General features: G+C 39.8%; 3 protein-coding genes across 4 annotated transcripts in view; all 3 read left to right on the top strand.

Moving 5' to 3' along the window:
* The window catches only part of LOC145480787 (uncharacterized), a 107,503-nt gene extending 90,710 nt beyond the window's left edge, over positions 1-16,793 (top strand). The window contains exon 2 of the mRNA XM_081459114.1: positions 14,647-16,793. Coding sequence (XP_081315240.1) covers positions 15,546-16,526 — 981 coding nt within the window. The 5' untranslated portion in view covers positions 14,647-15,545 and the 3' untranslated portion in view covers positions 16,527-16,793. The remainder of the gene's footprint in view (positions 1-14,646) is intronic.
* LOC145482966 (tyrosinase-like) lies at positions 5,074-7,833 on the top strand. The gene is made up of 2 exons (XM_081461594.1): positions 5,074-5,132; positions 5,916-7,833. The coding sequence occupies exon 2, from the start codon at positions 5,916-5,918 to the stop codon at positions 6,885-6,887; it is 972 nt and encodes a 323-aa protein (XP_081317720.1). The 5' UTR covers positions 5,074-5,132; the 3' UTR covers positions 6,888-7,833.
* LOC145480783 (uncharacterized) lies at positions 8,604-20,087 on the top strand. Of its 2 annotated transcripts, none has more exons than XM_081459107.1 (14): positions 8,604-8,729; positions 8,961-9,373; positions 10,033-10,122; positions 10,541-10,616; positions 11,030-11,093; positions 11,348-11,432; positions 11,909-11,985; positions 12,107-12,143; positions 12,806-12,869; positions 13,348-13,458; positions 14,158-14,181; positions 17,397-17,511; positions 18,261-18,353; positions 18,573-20,087. In XM_081459107.1, the coding sequence occupies exons 2-14, from the start codon at positions 8,991-8,993 to the stop codon at positions 18,701-18,703; spliced, it is 1,350 nt and encodes a 449-aa protein (XP_081315233.1). In that variant the 5' UTR covers positions 8,604-8,729; positions 8,961-8,990; the 3' UTR covers positions 18,704-20,087. The 2 variants fall into 2 exon arrangements, with proteins under 2 accessions (XP_081315233.1, XP_081315234.1); XM_081459108.1 differs by having other exon boundaries at positions 8,604-8,832.
* The last annotated feature ends 388 nt before the right edge of the window (positions 20,088-20,475 follow it).

Genomic DNA, 20,475 nt, shown 5'->3' with positions numbered 1-20,475 from the left:
ATTTAGTGTAATTTTGTTACGTTTACTGTGGGTCTTGTTAATTTCTTGGGCTCACTTTATTTTCTCAAAGTGTCTAAGAGGCACTCCTAAGCCTGAAAAAAATCCGCATATTTAAAGCGTTCTGGAAAGAGTGTAGCATAAGTTGTCTTGCAGTCCGCTCGCGTGCGTGACTCAAAGGTGAGCCTGCTCGCAGGCTATACTACGCGCGCTGTGGTTGGTCAATATAGCGGGCAGTATTCTTCTGTAGGCGCTTGGGTCATAAATCGAAGGAGAAAAAAAGAGGGTCTATACCTTACAGTACGGACCTCGAACTCGGTTAGTGAGAGGAATATAAAATAATACCTTATAATTTGTAATTTGTTAGTCACATCTAAAGAAACTGCATGTGCCGTAGATTATTTTATAGAATAATAGACTGCTAATGGTGGCATTTCCTAAAGACGGTCCCCTAAAATAGGCATAGCTTGAGGAATGAGAGAAAACAAAACTCGATGTTCGCAAGCTTATCACATGATAATGAAATTGTTTTATACCTTTGAGAAATGTCGCGTGTTGCGTTCTCTTTGTGGAACCTTAGATTAATGGTATTGAAACTGCCGTTTTAAATGGCAAATTTGAATACAAGAATTACAGAAGTGGAGTTGTCGAGCTCCGATCCACCTTCGGTTCTGAGTTGCCTTTGGTATCTCTGTGAAAACAAGGTTTTCCACCCTGATGGTCATTTCTTATTTTTGCGTGAGTACTTGTTTCGAAACAGAGGCAAAAGATCTAGACAACTTGGGACTGGCCTCATGACCGACATTAGTTATCCAAGCTACAACTCGGTCTCATTCATTTGTTCATTCGTTCATTCGTTCATTCGCTCATTCGTTCATTCGTTCATTCGTTCATTCGTTCATTCGTTCATTCGTTCATTCGTTCATTCGTTCATTCGTTCATTCGTTCATTCGTTCATTCGTTCATTCGTTCATTCGTTCATTCGTTCATTCGTTCATTCGTTCATTCGTTCATTCGTTCATTCGTTCATTCGTTCATTCGTTCATTCGTTCATTCGTTCATTCGTCCATTCGTCCATTCGTCCATTCGTCCATTCGTTCATTCGTTCATTCGTTCATTCGTTCATTCGTTCATTCGTTCATTCGTTCATTCGTTCATTCGTCCATACGTTCATTCGTCCATTCGTGCACTCGTTCATTCGTTCGTTCGTTCACTCATCCACTCATCCACTTATCCACTCATCCACTCATTCATTCATTTCTTCCTTCCTTCCTTCCTTCCTTCATTTACATTGTTGCAAATTGATTTGCAGAACGGCCTGTCAAAAAGTTGCCAAAAAGTGATCAAATTTCTTTTCAAACCGACAATTAATGTGTGACGAACGGCGACCTTTTACTCAAACGTTTGAAAATAAAGTTTTGTAACCAGAGCTTAATAACTGCAGAATGCATCGTTCATGTCGTTCTTACGAATCAATACTAATATGCATCCGAGAAGCTAGACACTAGTTTTAGTCGAGAGGGCCTGGGTTCAAATTTTATCTGTTAGCTGAGAAAGACGAGAAGTGAGGTGCTTTTAATTGATAATACTCAAATTATAAAATTTACTGAGAGCTGAAATGACTACGGAGAAAATTTAACAGATAAATGACATTCCAGTATCTCATTCTGGCCCTATAAAATAGTACCTTTAGCTATTTTCCAGCTTGAAAATTAGCCGCCGGAGCGAACATATGAAGCTGACGTATTGAGCGTTGGTCTTTCGTAACGTTACGGTGGTTAAAAATAGCTGCGGGTTTCACTTGGCCGCCGACTCAGCCCACGAGCCTCTTGAGAAACAAACACTTTTGCTATGAAGACATGATTTATCATCGCAACTATGCACACAACTTAAGCAGTTGTGAAATTAAAACCTGAAAAAAAAAAATTCAGGCCTGAACGTTCAGATCTGAATTTTCACAACTGCTTAAGTTGTGTGCATAACTGCAATGATCAATCATGTCTTCATATGTTTCTTCGCTGTTCAAATATATGATCTTTCATATATTCACTTGTATTAAGCACCTTTGTTCTTATTCTGTTAATGATACTTTGTCATCAACTTGCTTAGCAACGCGGCAAGTCCTTATTAAGTCAAGCTTCTGTTTGGTTGGAAGGAAGTGGAGTCGGAAACGGAGTTTCTACCGAAAACGTGCCAAACATATCCTTTGTTCATCAGACTGAGTGCTGTGATAAGTGAAGGGGACGACGAGTACTTCTCAGACTTCTTAGAGAAAGGTGAGCTATACATTTGTTTTAGGTGCACAAAGAGACGTTAATCTTCTTTAATCATTCTTTAATTTTGCAGAGCTTTATAATCTGAGAGTGAGTTCTTTAAGGTTCTCCAGGCTCAAATCTGAACTGAGCATAACTTTCCAATGTATAGAAACGCCAGTTGATTTTTGTATAACAGCATTCACAACGGCTATACTGTGGTAAGAGTGTGTAGGTATATGTATGGAACATCTCTCGCATTTCTTGAATCTCCACATTGTAATCTCCATCACCAGTGAGAGTATAAACTTAACTGGGAATCGTCTGTTAAGCCCTGTTTTCTGTGGGATTTTATAAGTAATGTACATGCACATCTGGCGGTTTTAATAATGCATGCGTTAGTCCAACGAACCAAGGCGTCAAACTGGTTTAAATGAACTATTTAGCTTGTTAACAAGGCATGTCCAGCGATACCTATTGGCTGTCCAGGTCTCGATTTGAAATTAGAAATGAAAACTATCTTTTTAAAGACTTCTGCATGTAATCATCTATGTCGGTGATTAATTTACAGACATTTCAAAATTTATTTGGCCCTCGACCACTCTCCTGAAGTAATCATTCTGTTAAACATTACAGTCGAACCTCCCGTAAGCGTAAGCGGCCACTGTAAATGTCAAACTTAGGTGGTCGCTTACGGGAGGTGATTGCTTACGAGAGCTTAGGCCATGTTGGGTCAAAATTTTGCCTCATTAGCAGATGGTAACTGCAGAGACTTACCCCACGCTCGAATGTTTCATTCATATGAGAGGGAAATTTCGACAAAAATAAGGTACTTCCCATTCAGAAATTTCCATTTCTTCTACTACTCAGGAATATAATAATGTTACAAAACCTTATTATCCAATTCTCGCTCTATTATCTATCTTGCTTGCGGGAGGTTAAAAACAACAGAAAATTCAAATCTTTTAGCTCTAAAAGAGGTCGCGGTCGCTTACGAGAGGCGGGCACTTACAAGAGGTTCCAAATATATTTTGGAAAAATGGTCGCTGGGGAGAGGTGGTCGCTTACTAGAGGTGGTCGCAACCGGAGGTTTGACTATATTAGCATCGCAATCGCGCCTCAGGGTTTTCCTATTCAATTGCAATTATCAAACGAGAAAACCAAATGATCGCAAATTTATCTTCAGATCACGACTCTAATGGCAAGAAAGCGACAAAGTATGCTACGAACTGACTGTCTAGCTATGGATTTTTCTCAGTTTTAACTAAGCTAATCGGGCAGGGTTGATTTTGGCCACGTTACGCCTCTAAGACTCTGAATCATGCTTCAGTGACTTCCTTTTTGATGTGAAGTTAATATGAAATAATTCATATAACACTTTCTTTCTGACTTCCTTTTTTTTATGATGGTTTGCATTCTTGCTTTGTTTCGGTGAGGACAGAAGTCTTGTGGGACACAGCTTACTAAAGATTTATTGTCTTCAGTGGCGGATCCAAACCTTGAACGCTGCTAAAGTAACATGGGTGCCATATTTAGATAGTCCTTAATTAATTTTGGCGCGAAATTTCAGCGTTAGTTTATAATTTTACACGTGAAATTACAAAACATCGAACAAGAAAAAACCATGGACGATTGTGAGCATAGTTTGTCACCCATGATATAAACTATTTATTAACTGAGAGGGAGGTCTTTACGGGAAAATATCTAACCTAGACCTCGCCGTATATCCCTGGGGAAAGGTTAAGCCAGATTTTGGAGCAGTTGCTTTTAGAACAAATTCCTCAAATAAGAAAAGACCTCTTAGTCCTGAGGCAGGGAAATTTCAAAGCCCTTCGGCTCATCGTAATCGAGCTAAATTGTCCAATAATTGTTTACTGCTGTTCGAAAATGAAATATAAACTGGGTTAACTTTCCGAAGCAACTGTGTACACAACTAAGCAAGGGCTGTTTAGAAGCCGGCTACTTGCGTCAGCAAGTCTATTGTTAAAGTCACTTTTCCATTGTTTCAGTTCTCTCTTTACAAACAGTTACCAAGTCAAAGGGAATGCCACTGATCTCAAACTGTTCTCCGCAGAGACCTTAATCATAACGAAAGCTTTAGTAGAGGTCTCAAGTAGACTTCAAATGGGATATCCCAACAAAAACAGAGACAATATCAGGCATAAATTGCGTATGTGCAAGGTTTCGGCTGAAGAGTTCAGCAGGCTGAATTTTTAAGGTTGATGCTACAAGTTTGAAATTAATGGGGTCGACTTGGGGGTACGTAAACTGAGGAGACGCTAGGGTCAGAAAAGGGTGCAAGCCATATCACGTTAACCCATTTGATTCAATTATATGTAAAACAATCTAAAGCGAGATGAAAGGCCGGAAATTTTTATTAATTTTTCTTTGAAAATTTTACGGTCAGTCGCGAAAATGCGGGGTAAAGTTTTCAATCTTAACAATTACATTATTCGCTCTCGATTTCTACGAGGCAACAGTTGCTGAGGCTGAGCTTTGTTCATACTCTTAGAGAGTAGTAAAGTGACTTCTAAGGCTTTAAAAGCTTTAGTAAGGGTCAGGGATTCAAGTAATAATTGCGAATTCTGACGTTTTGATAACTTTCGTTTTAGTGATGATTATAATTATTGACAATCGCGGCATTTACTTTTTGTTTGTTGTTTCATGTTAAGGAACATCTAATTTACGTATTCATTCATGCCTGTTACTAGGTTATCTGTTTTTAAGTGCAAAATATGTTGACAGGACCAAAGCAAATTGAATGTTAGTTTACAAAAGGAATAGGTTTTAAACCACTAATTTAATTTATAGCTGAAAACTATTCTTGTCTCTTCCAGGAGAGAGCGCTTGCGAGTTAAAGTTTCCTTTGGTCATTCTTCAAAGGTATGTACCATGCATTAAATATATTGACATGCTTCCGCGATACTCCTTGTAAGATGTAGCAATCAAAAATTCAAAGTTCATGTTATATTCTAAACACACGATCCTGCTGCTCTTGCCGGATCAAATTAGATTATTTCTTCGTGGGAATATCTTTTCTCTGCTCATAATTGTTTATACTTTAGATGTTACGTTTAGCCGAGTAACAGTTCCTTACATCTTGATAAAAATGGCGAATTAATTTGTCTTAACTCCCAGCCAAATAAAACTACTTTATCTCTAATAAATGACACTTCACACAGGAAACTCCGGATCCTTGCAACCACATCAGACAAAAAATCACCTCTTGTAAGTAATAACAACCCTAAAGTCGATCTAGACGTAAGCTGACAAAGTTTTATGATGGGTTTACGAACTACGAGCTTAAAATATCTAGCGTCAATTCTTCAAGTTTTCTTATCCGCGGGGTTGTGTTAGTCCGAATGGCAAAGGACACCTGGAGTTCGCTGACGAGCAAGCTCCAATAGCACCATGTCGACATACCGGACGCAAACGCCTTGTTTTTAAAATAACTAGAAAATATTAGACGACTAAATGATCGTCGACAACGAATTAATTATAATTATGAAACAAGAGAGGATGTTAAGAGAATTAATCCCACTTATCCATGTGCGCCTTTTTGTTATGGTAATCCTTTTCAAGCTATTTTTAGAGATAATACATATTATTATTTTTACGTTTATCTGTTTTGTCAAACTGAAGAGAGAAATCTTCTTTTCATTGCAGATGCTGAGGAAACAGAATTGGTGTTTTATGTTCCTTTTACTCAGTTGGAACATAGAAGCTTTCAGAGGACAACAAAAAGAAAGAGAAATAAGTGAAAAAAGCTGCGAGGAGGGAAGCCACGTCCTGAACGAGTGCGAAGAACGCTGTGAATGTCGGGATGGCCAGCTTATTAATTGCTACCGCGTGCGAAAAGAGTTTACTAACATGGAAATCAACCACAGACGACGTTATATCAACGCGTACAAGACGGCTTCAATGAATCCTGCTTTCAAGAAAGAGTATGAAAGATTGGTCACTTTGCATGTTAATACACCTGACGACCTCCTTCATCACTCACCTCGCATATTTTTCCCGTGGCACCGATGGTTCTTGGTTGAGTTCGAGAATCTCCTGCGCAGAATCGACTGTCGTGTGACTTTGCCTTATTGGGACTGGAGCCGAGTTGCTCACTACTGGTGGAATGCATCTGATAGCAACGCGATTTGGAGCTCTGGCGACCACGGGTTAGGCGGCAATGGAAACCCATCAGATGATGACTGTGTTGAGGAAGGGCCGTTTAGCGAGGAGAAATGGCGTTTGGTGAAACAAACGGGAGGTGGATGCCTGAGGAGGGAGTTTTTCTATGATAAACTCGATGGCGATACGAAACATTTGAAGAAGACTTTGGCACTGCCGTTTGATAGATTTTTCAAGTTTGAAGGAATAGTGCGCGATACGTACCACGCTCAATTGCACGACTGGATCGGTGGAACGATGTATGATCCGATGACATCCTCTAATGCTCCAGAAATGGTCTTTCATCATGCTTTCCTGGACAAGATTTGGCTCCAATGGCAGAATAAAGGCGAGGATTACAAAAATGCCTACTTTCCCACCACTCATGACAAGCTGTTTCCGTCAAAATACTATAGCTGGGAATGGCTGGATTCAAGTAACCTCCCTGGTGGACTGAAAGTTATCTACGAAGAATAACTGTAAATACATGTCGAAGCGTGAATAAGTCGGTTAGAAATTGTTTAGAGAAACTGTAATGAATCCATCCCTTCGAAATTGAGTGTCATTTCGGCGTTGACGCAATTTAAAAGTCCAGAAGAATTCAAATGTAGCGTTAATTCAAATGCAAGGGAAAAATAAAAATTAGGTAACATTAATTCCGCGCTTAGGTTTTCGGATTTAGGGACAGTAGTCCTGAAACGTATGGTCGTTTTGATAGCATTACCGCTGAATGCAAGAACATTTAATCCTTTCTCTAGACTATATCTGATAAGAATTGCTGAATTTTATTATTTCGTTCATCTCCGCAGTACAAGTGGGTTTGCTGGCGCTATTTTGTAGTTCTCTCAAGTCGATGGACGCGTTTGCATTGCGTGACATGATTGCCATTAGTGCACAGGATTTATCGCAGGAAAAATCAGACGGGCAAACCTTGGGAGCGTCTCAAGGGCTTGGTCTATGTTTCTTTTGAGTTCATTTACAGTTTTACGATGTTATATATTGTGATAATGACCAGTTAGGAAGCGCTAAAATTTCCTAAATTGTGTGAAATAGACCCCCTTAAATAATGTTGACAAATATTGTATCGTCCGTGGAAAGTACTGGTTACTTTGGATTTTAAACTAGTTATCTACTCAAGTTTTAAATATTATTTGTTCGGTTAATCCTACAAGGTTGTTTGGTTACAATTAATACTCAGCTTAAGAAGGGGGGTGCGGTAGGTGCGGCGAGGGGGAGGGGAGCGAGCTTGGCGGCTGCTGTTAGGGTTAGAGAATGACGTATTTTTATCACTATTTTAGCTAGGAAAAAATGCTTGTAATTAAAGCTAATGAGGTAACTGTCCAGAGTGTTTGCCTTTTTTTCTGCCATAATTTTTACAATTTTGTTCAATTTATGTATTTATGGTTCTCCATAATTTGGGGGGGAGGGGAGGGGGAGGAGGGTCTCTTGTGTTTACTTTTCGAATGTTGGGTGGACTCGAGAACTGGCTTACCTTCTGATTTTTCCCAGGGGTCTTGCTAGCCAAAAGGACCAGAGACTGTGGTAACTGAGATTGCTGCGTGATGCAGATAACATCTGCGTACTGTTTTACTGTTTTGCGCACTAAAAAGTAGCGTCATTTGTATGCCAGAATATAAAGGTGGTGAGGTGACGGAGTGAAGGGTCAAAGCCCGGAGAAATTCACCCTAAGCCATGGACCATTTCACTTTTGAAACAAAAATTCTGCAGGAATACTTGTATCAACAGAGAAAAAAAAAATAATGCACGTCCTCCTAGGTTGGAGAGCCTAAAAAAGCATGTTACACGGAGAAAAACTCTAACTGACATATCATCTGATTGCAGACCCATTGAATACTGACGCGTCCCAAGGAAAAAAAATCCTAATGCATGAGAGGGTTAAAAAAAAAAACGTTTATGCCCATACCAAATTACCCAGACCCCTCAAAAAGTCATATGGTTCACTAACAGCATCGTTCCTTGTGCCTATCTCGAATTCACTCGTAGCAAGTGATTTGGGCCATGTGGCAGCTCTCGTAAGGTCTCACATGAATGGCTTGATAGACCCTTTAAGGAAACAATAGAACAAACAACAGAAATAATCTCCAGGCCTTAAAACAATAACAGCTGTACGTTACAATAATGAAACAATTAGCAGCTTACGACAGCTGCTAGCTGCTAAACTTCTGAGTGATTTTCGTGGAAAAGAGCGGGAAAATAATCGCTGCGCGACAACTGGGTACGATCAACCAGAATGCTTCGCGAGCAAAGAAAATCAACATGGCTGATCAGCCGCGGGTTAGGCTCACGAAGACTGCTAAGGTTAGCTTTTAATCCATCTGTTTGCCTGCAAATGTATTTAAACGCAGACGGGTCATTAACGTGATTTCTTTGCAGACGTGGACTTGTTAGTAGTCTTAGTGCGGTGAGCAACTTGCATGGTCTTATCATTACTGTTTTGAAAAAGTAAAACATCTTGTTAAAAAGCTTTTAAAAGTTCTTATTCAGTTTTGATTTCAGTTATTTTGTTGGTAAATTTCCTATTTGCAACAGGATTAAAAACACTCATGAATTTGATTGGATATGGGTAATAAACAAAGTGCTAGAAGAAGAGAAAGTCAGATAGTACGTCCACAGTTAGCATCATCTATAAATCCCGTGCTTCCACCAGAAGCTGTTGTCAAGCTCACGGAATGTTTAAACACGCTACCTATCACCCTGGACAGAAGAGTTCGTGATGAAGTCATACGTCGTGTAGAGCTGAAAGAGACAGAGGATGCCCCAGAACGTTTACTTAGTAAAGGCCATGAGCCATTAGGGATTCATGTGCTTGTGTCGGGGAATGTAACTGTTTACAGCGAGAACCAGAAGTTTGTCTTGAGGGAAATACAAGAAGGTGATTGCTTTGGAGAGGTTTCTGTGCTGTTTAACATGAACTGCACTGCTGATGTGTGGTCAACTAACAGGTATCAATCTTAACTAAGGTATATGGTTGTTTTGAGAAGGGTTTTCTCACAAAAGCGTTTAAGTGTATGGGGCATGTGGAAAGGTAAATGGATAATGGTGGTTGGATCATGCGTACTAAAGGCATCCATGGTCAAGTGTTGATCAATACCCTTGATCGACACTCAATCAACATTTCAATTGATACTTGGTTGATAACGAGTTGATGGAGGGTTTCAATCAACACTCGACTGAAGATGCCTTTACTGCACATGATCCTGGTGGTTTACAGTTGCTTGGTAAAGCTCAAGGTATTTCAGCATGATAATTATAAGGAAACAGCATGAACATGTGCACTCATGTGTTGCGCTCTTCTTGCTGAAACACTGTGAACCTCAAATAAAGCAACAAAAAGCTTGAAAAAGTGAAGAAAGTAAAATTCTATAATTATATCCACATTGTATGTCACTTGACTGTTAAGGTCAATTCAAAATCATAGTCTTGTTTTAATACCAATGTTTTTTAGAAAACAGAACAATTTACATGTTTGTTTGAAAAATCCAGAAAAATGGGCAATAAATCACAAGACATTTTGACAACAAAACCAAAGTTATAGTGAGATTGGCCCATTTAACAACCAATCACAGCATGCATACTTACTGAAAAGTACATTTAATTTCAGGTGTGTGATATTACTTCTGAAGACCATTGATGCATGTCAGCTACTTGCATTTCCCAGTGAGATAACTCTTCTGCAATGGTTTCAACAGAGGTCAGTTATGATACTATTAAATTTTTCAGCAGCAATTTACAGCTTTGTTAATAATTTCATTCTTGTTAAAATTATTTTATAAATATTATTATTACCCCTGTCTAAGTGGTACATGATTGTTGGTGTTCAGAAGTTCAAATTAAGTTTTATAATTTTCATAACAATATAATTTTCTATTGATACTCAGACATGCCTGTGCAAGCCTTTGAAATTTAAGACAGTTTCTCCTCCTGGTTGATCATTTTCTTTTTTCTGCAACTGGTTTTATCACTCAGTTATTATCTTTCTACAGTAGATGCATGGTTGCTAGTGTAATGTATAAACTAGCAGCAGTGGCAAAGATGGGGATAAATTAGTTTTGTACTCCAGCAGATGTTATGACAATAATCAAGATCTTTTTCAATATCAAATATTTTAGGAGATACCTTGATACCAGTAAGTTGTTTGACAACCAGCAGCTGTCAAAGGAGATTGCTATAGATGTCTTACAAAAGGTTAGTTTATTGTACTGATCAGGGTGTTACTCATGTATGATGTTATGTAAGTCTGTCCATAAAATGGTCTGAGCCTGTCCTTAGGATGCTTTGGTTGCATGGTTGCACTTGTTAAAATGTTTGGTTTAAACAAGTCGCCGTGACATATCTGCCAATATTTAGCAGGTCATAAGTCAACACTGGGTAATTTTCAAATAATAAAATTATTTGGGATTGCCAAATATACTTAAATGACACCCAGTTATTTGTCTTGAACAGGCCGGCTCTTGTCTGAAACAGAGTCAGAGTCAAACCTCTAGCAAAACCCTTATACCCAATTATGGGTCAAGTCTCCCCCCCCCCCCCCCCTGACATGGATCATGTTGTTGTTTGACATTATCCATTATGATTGAGTAATAATGTAATATTTTTAGTCCCCAGTTGTACATGGTTGGAGAAAAGAGTCTCTGGTCTCTGTAGTCAACACTATTAAACCAGGTCAGATATTTTGAAATTCTGAAAACATTAAATGTATCATCTTCTTAAATTTAATGTGCTCTCAGGACAGTGGATGGAAAAAGTTGGTTAATTTTTAAAAAGTGAAGATAGTTTTCTCGAAATTTTTGAAATAATTTGCAATCCATTGCGTGAAAGGTTGCAACTAAGTATACAATATTCTATTTATTATGTTTCACTGGAGGAATTTAGTGACTTAACTGAGATAAAATTCCATTTCCTTTACTTTGCTGCAGCAATTATTGTACTGTATCCTGCTGACAGCTTAATTTTCAAGGAAGGGTGGAAAGGAGAAGAAATGTTTGTTCTAGTTCGTGGACAGTAAGTATACAAAATTAAATATTAACTCTAAATATTTATAATAATAATTTTCACATAAGTTATAAGATCTCTGCATATGTAATAGTAGCCATGTACTGGTTTAACTTTAGAAACCGGGATAAGCTCCGGCCTGATGGGCCACTTGGCTCGCATGCAGACTTGACTGGTTTAACTAATTTGAGGTGTCTGGGGTCGTGTTGCCCAAGGCATTTATGGGTAAACATAGCATTCTCAGATAGTGTTAAACAATGTGTAGTTTCAAACTACAGCTGCTTGACTTGGGTATTTCAAATCCTGTACATGTATATCCTCAACATTATGCCCTTAGCAGGGCTCAATGAACAGCCCCTAGTGAAAGAAACCTCTATTTGAAGCACCATGAAGTTTAAATGCAAATCCATTCCATGTTCTTTAGCACTTAGAACTGATCAGTGATCAAGTTAATTGGAGCTACCGGTAACTGTTCTTGTATGCAGGGTGAAGTTTTCAACAGGCAATCAGGAGCTTGCTACATTTGATGCTGGAGGCAGAGGTTTCTCATTTGGTGAAGAAGGTACCAGTGACAATAAGATGTGAAAATTATGATGTAACTGGGCAAGTCATTTTTTTTTTTTTTATTATAAGTCTTAAGTACTTTTATGTCAATTTTAACATTAATATATTTTGATGGGCAGGTTTTTTCGCTGGAACTGAGAGAAGATCCACTGTTAGGTAGGGCAACTACATTGTATGGAAGAGAATTCTATATATAAATGACATGTGTTTGATCTAGAAAACTCACTGGGTTGTGCTAAAACAATAGATTGCACATTACCAGTTTATACTGACTTTGATAACTTCCTACTGGGCCTCACCGCTCACCAACTACATGTACCAACCACTATAGTTCACCACTAAATTTTGTGTGATTCTTATTGGATTAAATTCATCAGGTTATGCGATAGTGTTCATCAGTACTTTGGCAGAGAGACACTATCTTCCCATAGTGCCCATCCGAGGAAAATATGAGGATGGATTGTTTATGTCTGTGAAAATTTTTGCTGTAAGCAAGTGGCCTCATAGGAAAATAAATTAAAGATCGATTGATCTGCATTTAGTGGGTTTTTGTCTGTTTTCTTTTTCAAATTTTACTTTTGGCTTTCATACCTTTCATCTACAAAAGTTGAAAATAATTTATGATTTTTGAACTGGCACATAGAAGAAAATTTAGTGGTGAACAATAAAGATACAGTGTTTATGTCTTGGAACAATCGGTCTGATAGTTGCCCCTTGAAAATCTGATGTCTTGAAAACTAGCATATTGGCCCTCAAAGCTTCGCTTCTCACATAAACATTTCCAGTCCACAGTCTACATATACTTTCATAATCCACAGGGCAGTTGGCCCATGCCAGGTTATTATGCTTAAAGAGGAAAACTTCCATGATGCTGTCAGTCAGGTTTGGAAACTAGTAATATTTTGGAAGAGTTAACAGTAGCAACTAACCACAATTTTGACTCTTGCAACTTATTTGCTAGATTTTGTATAACCCTGATTCAGTGATTTAGCCATGAAAGAAACAGATTTCTTGAAATAAAAATGCCCCTAGGGTTGGCCACACTCGATCTTCTCACATCTGTAAGTTGTCACATATCCAACGTGGTTGCCCCAGTGGTGTAGTGGATATCCCGCCTGACTAGTTGCAGGAAGCTGCGGGTTTGAATTTGTTGAAAGCCACCTGTAATGTGTGTACATCTTTCTATCATTGTTTGCAATGCTTTCCTGGCTTAGATAATTTTTCTACTGTCATTTAGTATTCAGGGTGTAGTCCTTCTAGTCTGATTGTTTGCACAACATAAACTCCCCGGATCTCACCCCACCAAGTCCAGTGACTACTCTTTAACCATGACACAACTTACCATGATTTCATTTTACAGTTCCCAGCTGAGGCCACTCTACTCTGCGAGCTAAGTGTTAAGTGGAAACAGCAGGTTAATCAGAGAGTTGATGAACTTTACTTAAAGTATGGAGGAGCCTTGGATCTGGAGGTTTGATCTTGCTTTCTATCTTGTGGAACACCACAACACTTCACATTCATTTTCCTTAGGATTTAAAACCATGTTTGTCAGGAAAATCCTTATTTCATCTACATCCCCATAAGTACAGACGATCTAGGCAGGGGTTTCCTGATTAACTCTTTCACCAGGCATGCAGCTGGTTTTCACAGGCTTGCAAAGCTATTGAACTGAATTTCTTTGTAAGAAAAACTTTCCACTAGATGGCTAAACAAGCCAGGCAAAATCATCCTCACAGCTGGCCAATTTGCCTGGTGCCATTGGCCCTTAATGAAACCCCTGTTCATTGAGGTTCAGGGTGCTTAAAATCTTTGATCATTGCATTTGCATTTGATTTTTCAGTGTTTTTCTGGACTCATGTGCTTGCACATGGTTCAATACACTTGACTTGGTGAAACCAGGCATAGCTGTTGATTATTCAACAGGGTTGTTGGTACCGTGGATTACAGGAATGGAACCCCTATTACACAAACTCATGGTTTCTCAAACCTCCTAATAACTCAATCAAAGCTTGTTTCCCTTGGATTTACTTCACTATTATTTTACTCCCGATTTCTCGGACGCTTGATTTCTTGAACTAATTTTCGTTTCCCTTGGAGGTTCAAGAAATGGGGATTTTAAGTGCATTTATTTACATGATATTCTTTGCTTTCTCTCTCTCTCTCTTTTTAGATTTTGAGGATGACATTAAAGCAGGTGAGTAACAGAACGCGAGGAATGTAAAGAGAACTCTATTCATACAGTTCTGAATCAGTCATGGACACAAGCTACTCTAATAACAAAATAATAAAAATGTTTATATAGCGTCAAATTATAGCCAATTATAGCGCCAAATACTTACAGTCAAAGAAGATAACAAATTTGTTTGTCCAGCTCGGCAAGGGCAGTTATAGCCTAATGTTTAAAGTCCACTGAACTCAGAGGGTACTTGAGGTCAATAGGTAGAGATGTTATCCTTGTATTTTGTTCTGCAGTACCCTAAAACGAGAGCGTGTCTTGAAGGGCGATCGTAATAAGCAGTCGCAACCTTACAATCATATATTAATTTTATGGCTTGTGTTGTAGACGATTTAACGCGCGCAGTGATTGGCTTATTCTAGGGCATTATTCTCCCGTAAAGCCCTCAGGCCGATTACGGCCCTGCAAAACCAAAGCAAAAAGCCATATAGGGGACCGTTCATTTTTTATGAGGGAGGGGGGGCTGGTGGGATTTGGGAAGCACCATTTAAAAATCGCATGACCCCCCCTCAGCTTACCAATTTTTTCACATGGCCCCCCCTTATAGCGGTCATTTTTTGGGATGACCCCCCCCCCAAAAAAAAAATTGAACAAACAATATTTAGATTTCAACTTTTTTAATATTTCTCTATTATCCCCCTACTTCACGTTATTGTGCTCACTATGAAGACAATATTTACAATCTCTATACGACAGAGAGCTGTTGTTTAAAAAACAAATCAAAAGAAAGAGAAGTCAATTTCGGATCTCCTAGTTATGGCTCGCCCTGAGCGTGTGGCATTTGACCTCTCATTGGCATCTTCCTCCACTGAATTGATGAATGCAAGAATGACGTCACTTGAGTCATCTTCTCCCCCAGAGTCAATGGCATCACTGTCATATTCATCATTGTCACTTTCATCCGTTTCACTGCTGTCAGCACTTGCCCTGTTGTCATTTTGTGTCAATGTCTTGGCATTTCTTAGTGTTGGTTGGCCAGCTCTGAGAGGACTCTTCTGCTGCAAGCATGAATGTCTTACAATTGCCTTTACTTTCTCACTCTTGCTGCTTTTCAAATGCTGCTTCAGCCCGTGGTGGTTTGAGTACTTGTTTAGTTCTGGAACACGTAGCTTTTTAAGCTTGGTTAGATCTTCGCACAACTCAGTCCAAGGATAATCCTACTCCCTACTTAACTTTGCCTTTTCTTCTGCTCTCTTTTTCCTTTTAAATCCCAGCACTTCAAGATGCTGAAGATAATCCACCACAAACTTCGATTTGACAATAAACTTATCTGCAAATAGAGCAACGCTCTCTGGGTCAGATAAAACCAGCCTGCCACTTCCATGCTCTTTCTTCTTTATATTGTTATTCCAATCGGGGAAAGAGCGCATTACTACATGAGCATCATGAAAGAGGCTCATTCCAAAATGCGCAATAATGGCGAAAGCGACGAGTCGTTTAAGAAAAGGTTTACAGCTGAACGATCCAGGCAGTTTGACATCTTACAAGCAAAAGAAGCAATTTTTCTAGGTGCGGATGGCTGTTCAGAAAGGGCGAGTGAGTTTTCCATGCAAGGGTACCAGTTGAAGCCCAGTTATGGAAGAAAACTGAACTTCTCCATCAAAGAGCACAGAGCAATGTTGGAAAAGTTGAATGTCATATTGAAAGATGTAAAGGAACACGATTCCACACTCTTTCAGTCCAATGGGCTTGCTTTAAAGCAGGGCGAAGAATTTGCCCACAGTTTTAATGTAAAACAGATCAAATGTACAGAAGCTAAGTTGACGAAGGTCACGCAGGACATGGAAGCACTAGAAAATAAGAGGAGCAATTATAACAGCATATTCAAAGGCATACTCAAACAGCACATCAACAAAAGGAGAAGGAAAAAAGAAAACTGTAGAAAGTCAAATGAAAGAAAGAGGAAGTGGACTGAAAACAACGTCCAACGAGTTTATGGAATCTGTGTTGGAAACCCGCTAGGAAATGATCTTCCACAATGCCTTGTGTACCCTCCTAGAACGGCCGTCCCGGAAGAGTGTCGTAAAGTTGAGGATGTTGCCACGTCGATATTTAGAAGAGATGGGCCATACATCGCACAGCTCTTGGAAGGGAATTATTTCACCAATGCTGCAAGAAGCAGAATCACCACCAACCTTGAGCGGGAAGTCAGAGATTATGTTTACACCTTCATGTACCCTGAAGAGTACACTCTGACGGAAAGCATTGCTGCTTCTTGCAGCATTGGTGAAAGAGACTCCCATAGCAGCACAAGCGGCGACGAAGAACTCGACGACAGCGGAGATGAAGATGAGTGCCAGTGAAAGTTGCATTCGAAAATAACAGTGTTAAATACTTCTTTTCAGTAGCTACAAATGCTTTTTGTCGCCAAACGTTTTTTTAAAGCAGAAGGAAAGTTTGTAATAAATTGGTATCCTGCCTTCTATGTTTATTCTATAGCAATTTTTTTGATATTCAAACATTATGCCACTTTAAAGTTTTACTAAAATATTTCACGTGACCCCCCCTTTTTCCCTTATTTTTTTGGGATGGCCCCCCCTTGAAAGCCATTTTTTTTCGCATGGCTCCCCCCCAAATCCCACCAGCCCCCCCTACCTTATAAAAAATGAACGGTCCCTAGTAACAGCTTATTAACCTCGAACGTTTGGTCTTTACGAGAAAATCTCAAACTTTGGCCTTACAGTATTGACCTCGCAATCGCTCGGTTGTTACGGCAAGGTCTCGTTTAAGGTTTTCCCGTAAAGACCTCGCTCTCTGGTCAATGATAGTTTTGTTTCGTCCTTCATCTTGCCTCCTTTGTTCTTCACCCTTCGTCCCCCATCCTTAATGCTTCATGCTTCATCTTCCTTGTTCCACCGCTCCCTTCATTCTTCATCCTTTATCCCATATCCTTCAACCATGATCATAATCCTTCATTCTTCACCTCCTTGGTCATGGTTCATCCTTCATCCTTCATCCTGTGACCTTCATCCTTTATCTGTCATAGTTCATCCTTCACTCTTTGTACACCGGTTTCTTCTTCTCTTGTCAGGCCACAACGACAAATCCGCTCGATGCTTGAGTTCGCTTATTTCAGCACTAGCATTGTTAATCATGTGTGATATTAATTTTTTTGTGAAATACGGCGTGATAATCTTGTTTTCAAAATGCATTTTTTTTTTTTTTTTTTACAGACAGAAGAATTCAAAGATTGCCCACCAGGATTCCTGTACATTCTCGCTTTGTCCATGGTTATCAAGGAAGTACAAACTGATAATGAGCTGTTATCAACCAGACAGTACCAAGAAGGCAAGTTCACTTTTGTAGTCGGTATTTTCGTATCCTTTGAGAGGTTCACTTGTTTTGAAATAGGGACTTTGCGTAATTACGACGGCAATGATGTGGACCTTGGATCACGTGTTCATATTTGCTGCAGGTTACAAAAGGCAGCGTGGCCGAGTGATTACGGCACCGGATTTGACAGCTGGAGTTAATTCTCGGTAGACCCTAGTTCAACTCCTCGGTCCTGCTTGTAAATAGTCAATTGGTCTGCCTCTTGCCAGTTGGGATTCTTAAGCCTATTATGCCAGTTAATATGTTTGTTTCTTTCAGTTTAAGTGGGATGCCTGTGAACTAGCTAGGTGTAGCTAAGCGCATTGACCGCTATAAACAACAACATTGGAACAACACATTTTTTTAAACAAAACTTCTACAGTTTAACAAGGATTGCTGATAGAGAAAATACGGGTTTACACTTCATGTCAATGAAAATGGTTACCAGTTTAGAGGTACAAAGTTGTTGATCCAATATTTTGGGACAAGTGAAGCTATGTCAACTACACAAAAACAGTTTCAACTGATCTCGCAACGTTACTCAGCTTTTGATAGTCCAACTGCGAGCATTCTGAACTGCAGCAGAATTTTCGTTTGTTACGTTGTTCACTCTTTATACCAACGTTTCATCAAAAAAGGTTGGCTGTCTTTGACGTAAGTAAAGATTTTATAGACATTGCCTTTCTCTGGTCAGTACTTTACCGATATTTTGCCTTTGGTTTCAGGCGGTACTCTGTTTGTAGTGCTTCAAGGAAGTGCAGAAGTGATGGAAGATGACACTCCTACATCACACACAGTGGAACTTAAAGAAGTATTTTGTAAGTTACTTGCATTTGCCATAAGAGGACGCTTTTATAGTGATGCTAAAATGATTCAACGATATTCCCATACTATCGTTAGGTCCTGCAGAACTAACATTGGATCAGAATTCGTCGCAGATTCTCAGGAATTTATTGACAGCTTTGATAGTCGAGAAGTGTTTTTTCAACTCGTAAGATCACGTTCACTTATGTGTTATTGTTCTCATCCTTCTGTAGGGAAGAATAACAACATGCCTGGCCAGGGATGGGTTAAGGCGTTAGAACTGTGTGTGGCAGTCTTTTTCCCTGAGGATGCAGTGAGAGAAGCAGAGAACACATTCCCCGATGTCGTGCTGCCCAGACCTTGAGCGAACGAATGTTTGGTTTGGCCGACCGACAGAGCTGCGTCCCCCATCGTCAAATAGTTCGGCTCCCGGTGGTGTGTTAAACAGGGCAAGCTTCCATCGCACTCTGACTCTATCAGTTCCGCCGACAGACACCGTGTCAGTTCCGTAGGAGATCAGGTTTTATCGTCGTAAGGGCGGGGGGATATCAATCCTCTGCCCTACCCTGGAGTGGAGGACTTATCCAGCTGCTGTCACGTGACCCTTCTATCCGAATCATACGTGCCCGTACGCTTCTGGTAGTGATTCAGTCTAGATACTGCTGATTAATAAATTAAGTACTCTGTCTACCGCAGTTCTATGTTGTTCCCTGTGTGTTGCACCTCCCCCTCCCCACCCATAGGGAACTTGTAACCGTGGAAGAAATACTACGATGGTACCATTTCAACAGTTTGGTGGACCGAGTAGAACTACTGTACTTTTTTAAAACTTCACTGAAAAATTAGTGTTACTCCATTCTCGGCAGACGCGCGCACCAAAGCTCTAGTTTCTTAAGAAAACGTTTTATGGAAAGATAAACCCATCGGTAAATTAGTTCTCTAAGCAGTACTCAATTTATCAAGGGTATTAACGTGCATCATCGTTTTGGAAAAAAAATATCGACATCGGTATTTTACTTTCAGCATTGAATGGCGAAAATGGACTTAACGTCTTAAGAACTTTTTGAGATCGTTAATTGTCAAAATGCAGCTTTTTGTGCAGCAGTATTTTTGTGCTAATAGTTGACGCACTCGAACATGTCATTTATATTGGATTTTTTTTCTGTAATTTATCATAATTGTTTTGGTAAACATAAGATGTTATTGTGTGTGGTTGTCGTTGTTATCCTAGGCTTGTTGGAAAATGAACGGAGTGAAGTATTGAAAGTAATGAAGACCCAGTTACAGCAGAAGGTTGTCATCCTACAATACACTGTCTGCGAAAATGTAAACCTAGTCTTGCTCACAGGTGAAGGCGCGGTGTCTTCATGGTTAGAGTGCTTTTCTTCGGATCGAGCAGTCCGGGTTCAAGCCCTGGCCGCGGGAACATTGTGTTCTTGGGCAATATACTTCACTCTGACAGTGCCTCTCTCCACACGGGTGTATAAATGGGTACCGGCAAATTTTATGCTTGGGGTAACCCTGCGATGAACTAACATCCCATCCAGGGGGGAGTAGAAATACTCCTATTCGTTTCATGCTACAGAAAACGGAGATAAGCGCCGGCCTGAGGGGCCATGCTCGTATGCAGACTTTTTTGAGTCTTGCTCAGAGAGCATGTAGCCTCCTCGGTCGGCTTCGCTCCTACTTCTGTAACATGACGAGACAAGTGGTGCTTTCCATCATGCCACACCAACCGGCCATAGACCAGTGGGACTAACCAAGGAAAATAGAATTGGGGAGCATTTGAATTCTTACCGAAATTTCCGTAAGTTTGATAGTGCACTCTTCAAAGATGCTTTTCTTGTTCCACCACATTACTGGCGTTGAAACATAATACATTCATCTGATTATCTCTATTGGACCACTACCTTCTTTTTTCTCCGGTTGTCGTCGTCCTGCTATGAATTATGATTAGTCTGTCCACAGACCCACTATTTTGTCTTGAGTTCTTCGTGATCGCAAGCTTAGCGATGATATCAGAAACCGGCGCGTGGAATACACGCGCTAAAACGCAACGGGGTGGGGTTGGCCGGGGAAAAACAAAAAAAATGTAAAGTCTGTGTAGACAGACTAAGTAATGATATAGTCAAACAA

The sequence above is a fragment of the Orbicella franksi genome, chromosome 3, assembly GCF_964199315.1.
Source record: "Orbicella franksi chromosome 3, jaOrbFran1.1, whole genome shotgun sequence".
Classification (NCBI taxonomy): Eukaryota; Metazoa; Cnidaria; class Anthozoa; order Scleractinia; family Merulinidae; genus Orbicella; species Orbicella franksi.
This window is presented reverse-complemented; position numbering and strand designations above follow the sequence as displayed.

What these genes read in the sequence shown, in the direction of transcription:
- LOC145480783 (XM_081459107.1), top strand. Translation starts at nt 8,991, where the DNA reads ATGGGTAATAAACAAAGTGCTAGAAGAAGAGAAAGTCAGATAGTACGT. An exon ending in GATGTGTGGTCAACTAACAG is followed by an intron (nt 9,374 to 10,032) that starts GTATCAATCTTA and finishes ATTTAATTTCAG; the next exon opens with GTGTGTGATATTACTTCTGA. An exon ending in TCCATGATGCTGTCAGTCAG is followed by an intron (nt 12,870 to 13,347) that starts GTTTGGAAACTA and finishes TTCATTTTACAG; the next exon opens with TTCCCAGCTGAGGCCACTCT.
- LOC145482966 (XM_081461594.1), top strand. Translation starts at nt 5,916, where the DNA reads ATGCTGAGGAAACAGAATTGGTGTTTTATGTTCCTTTTACTCAGTTGG.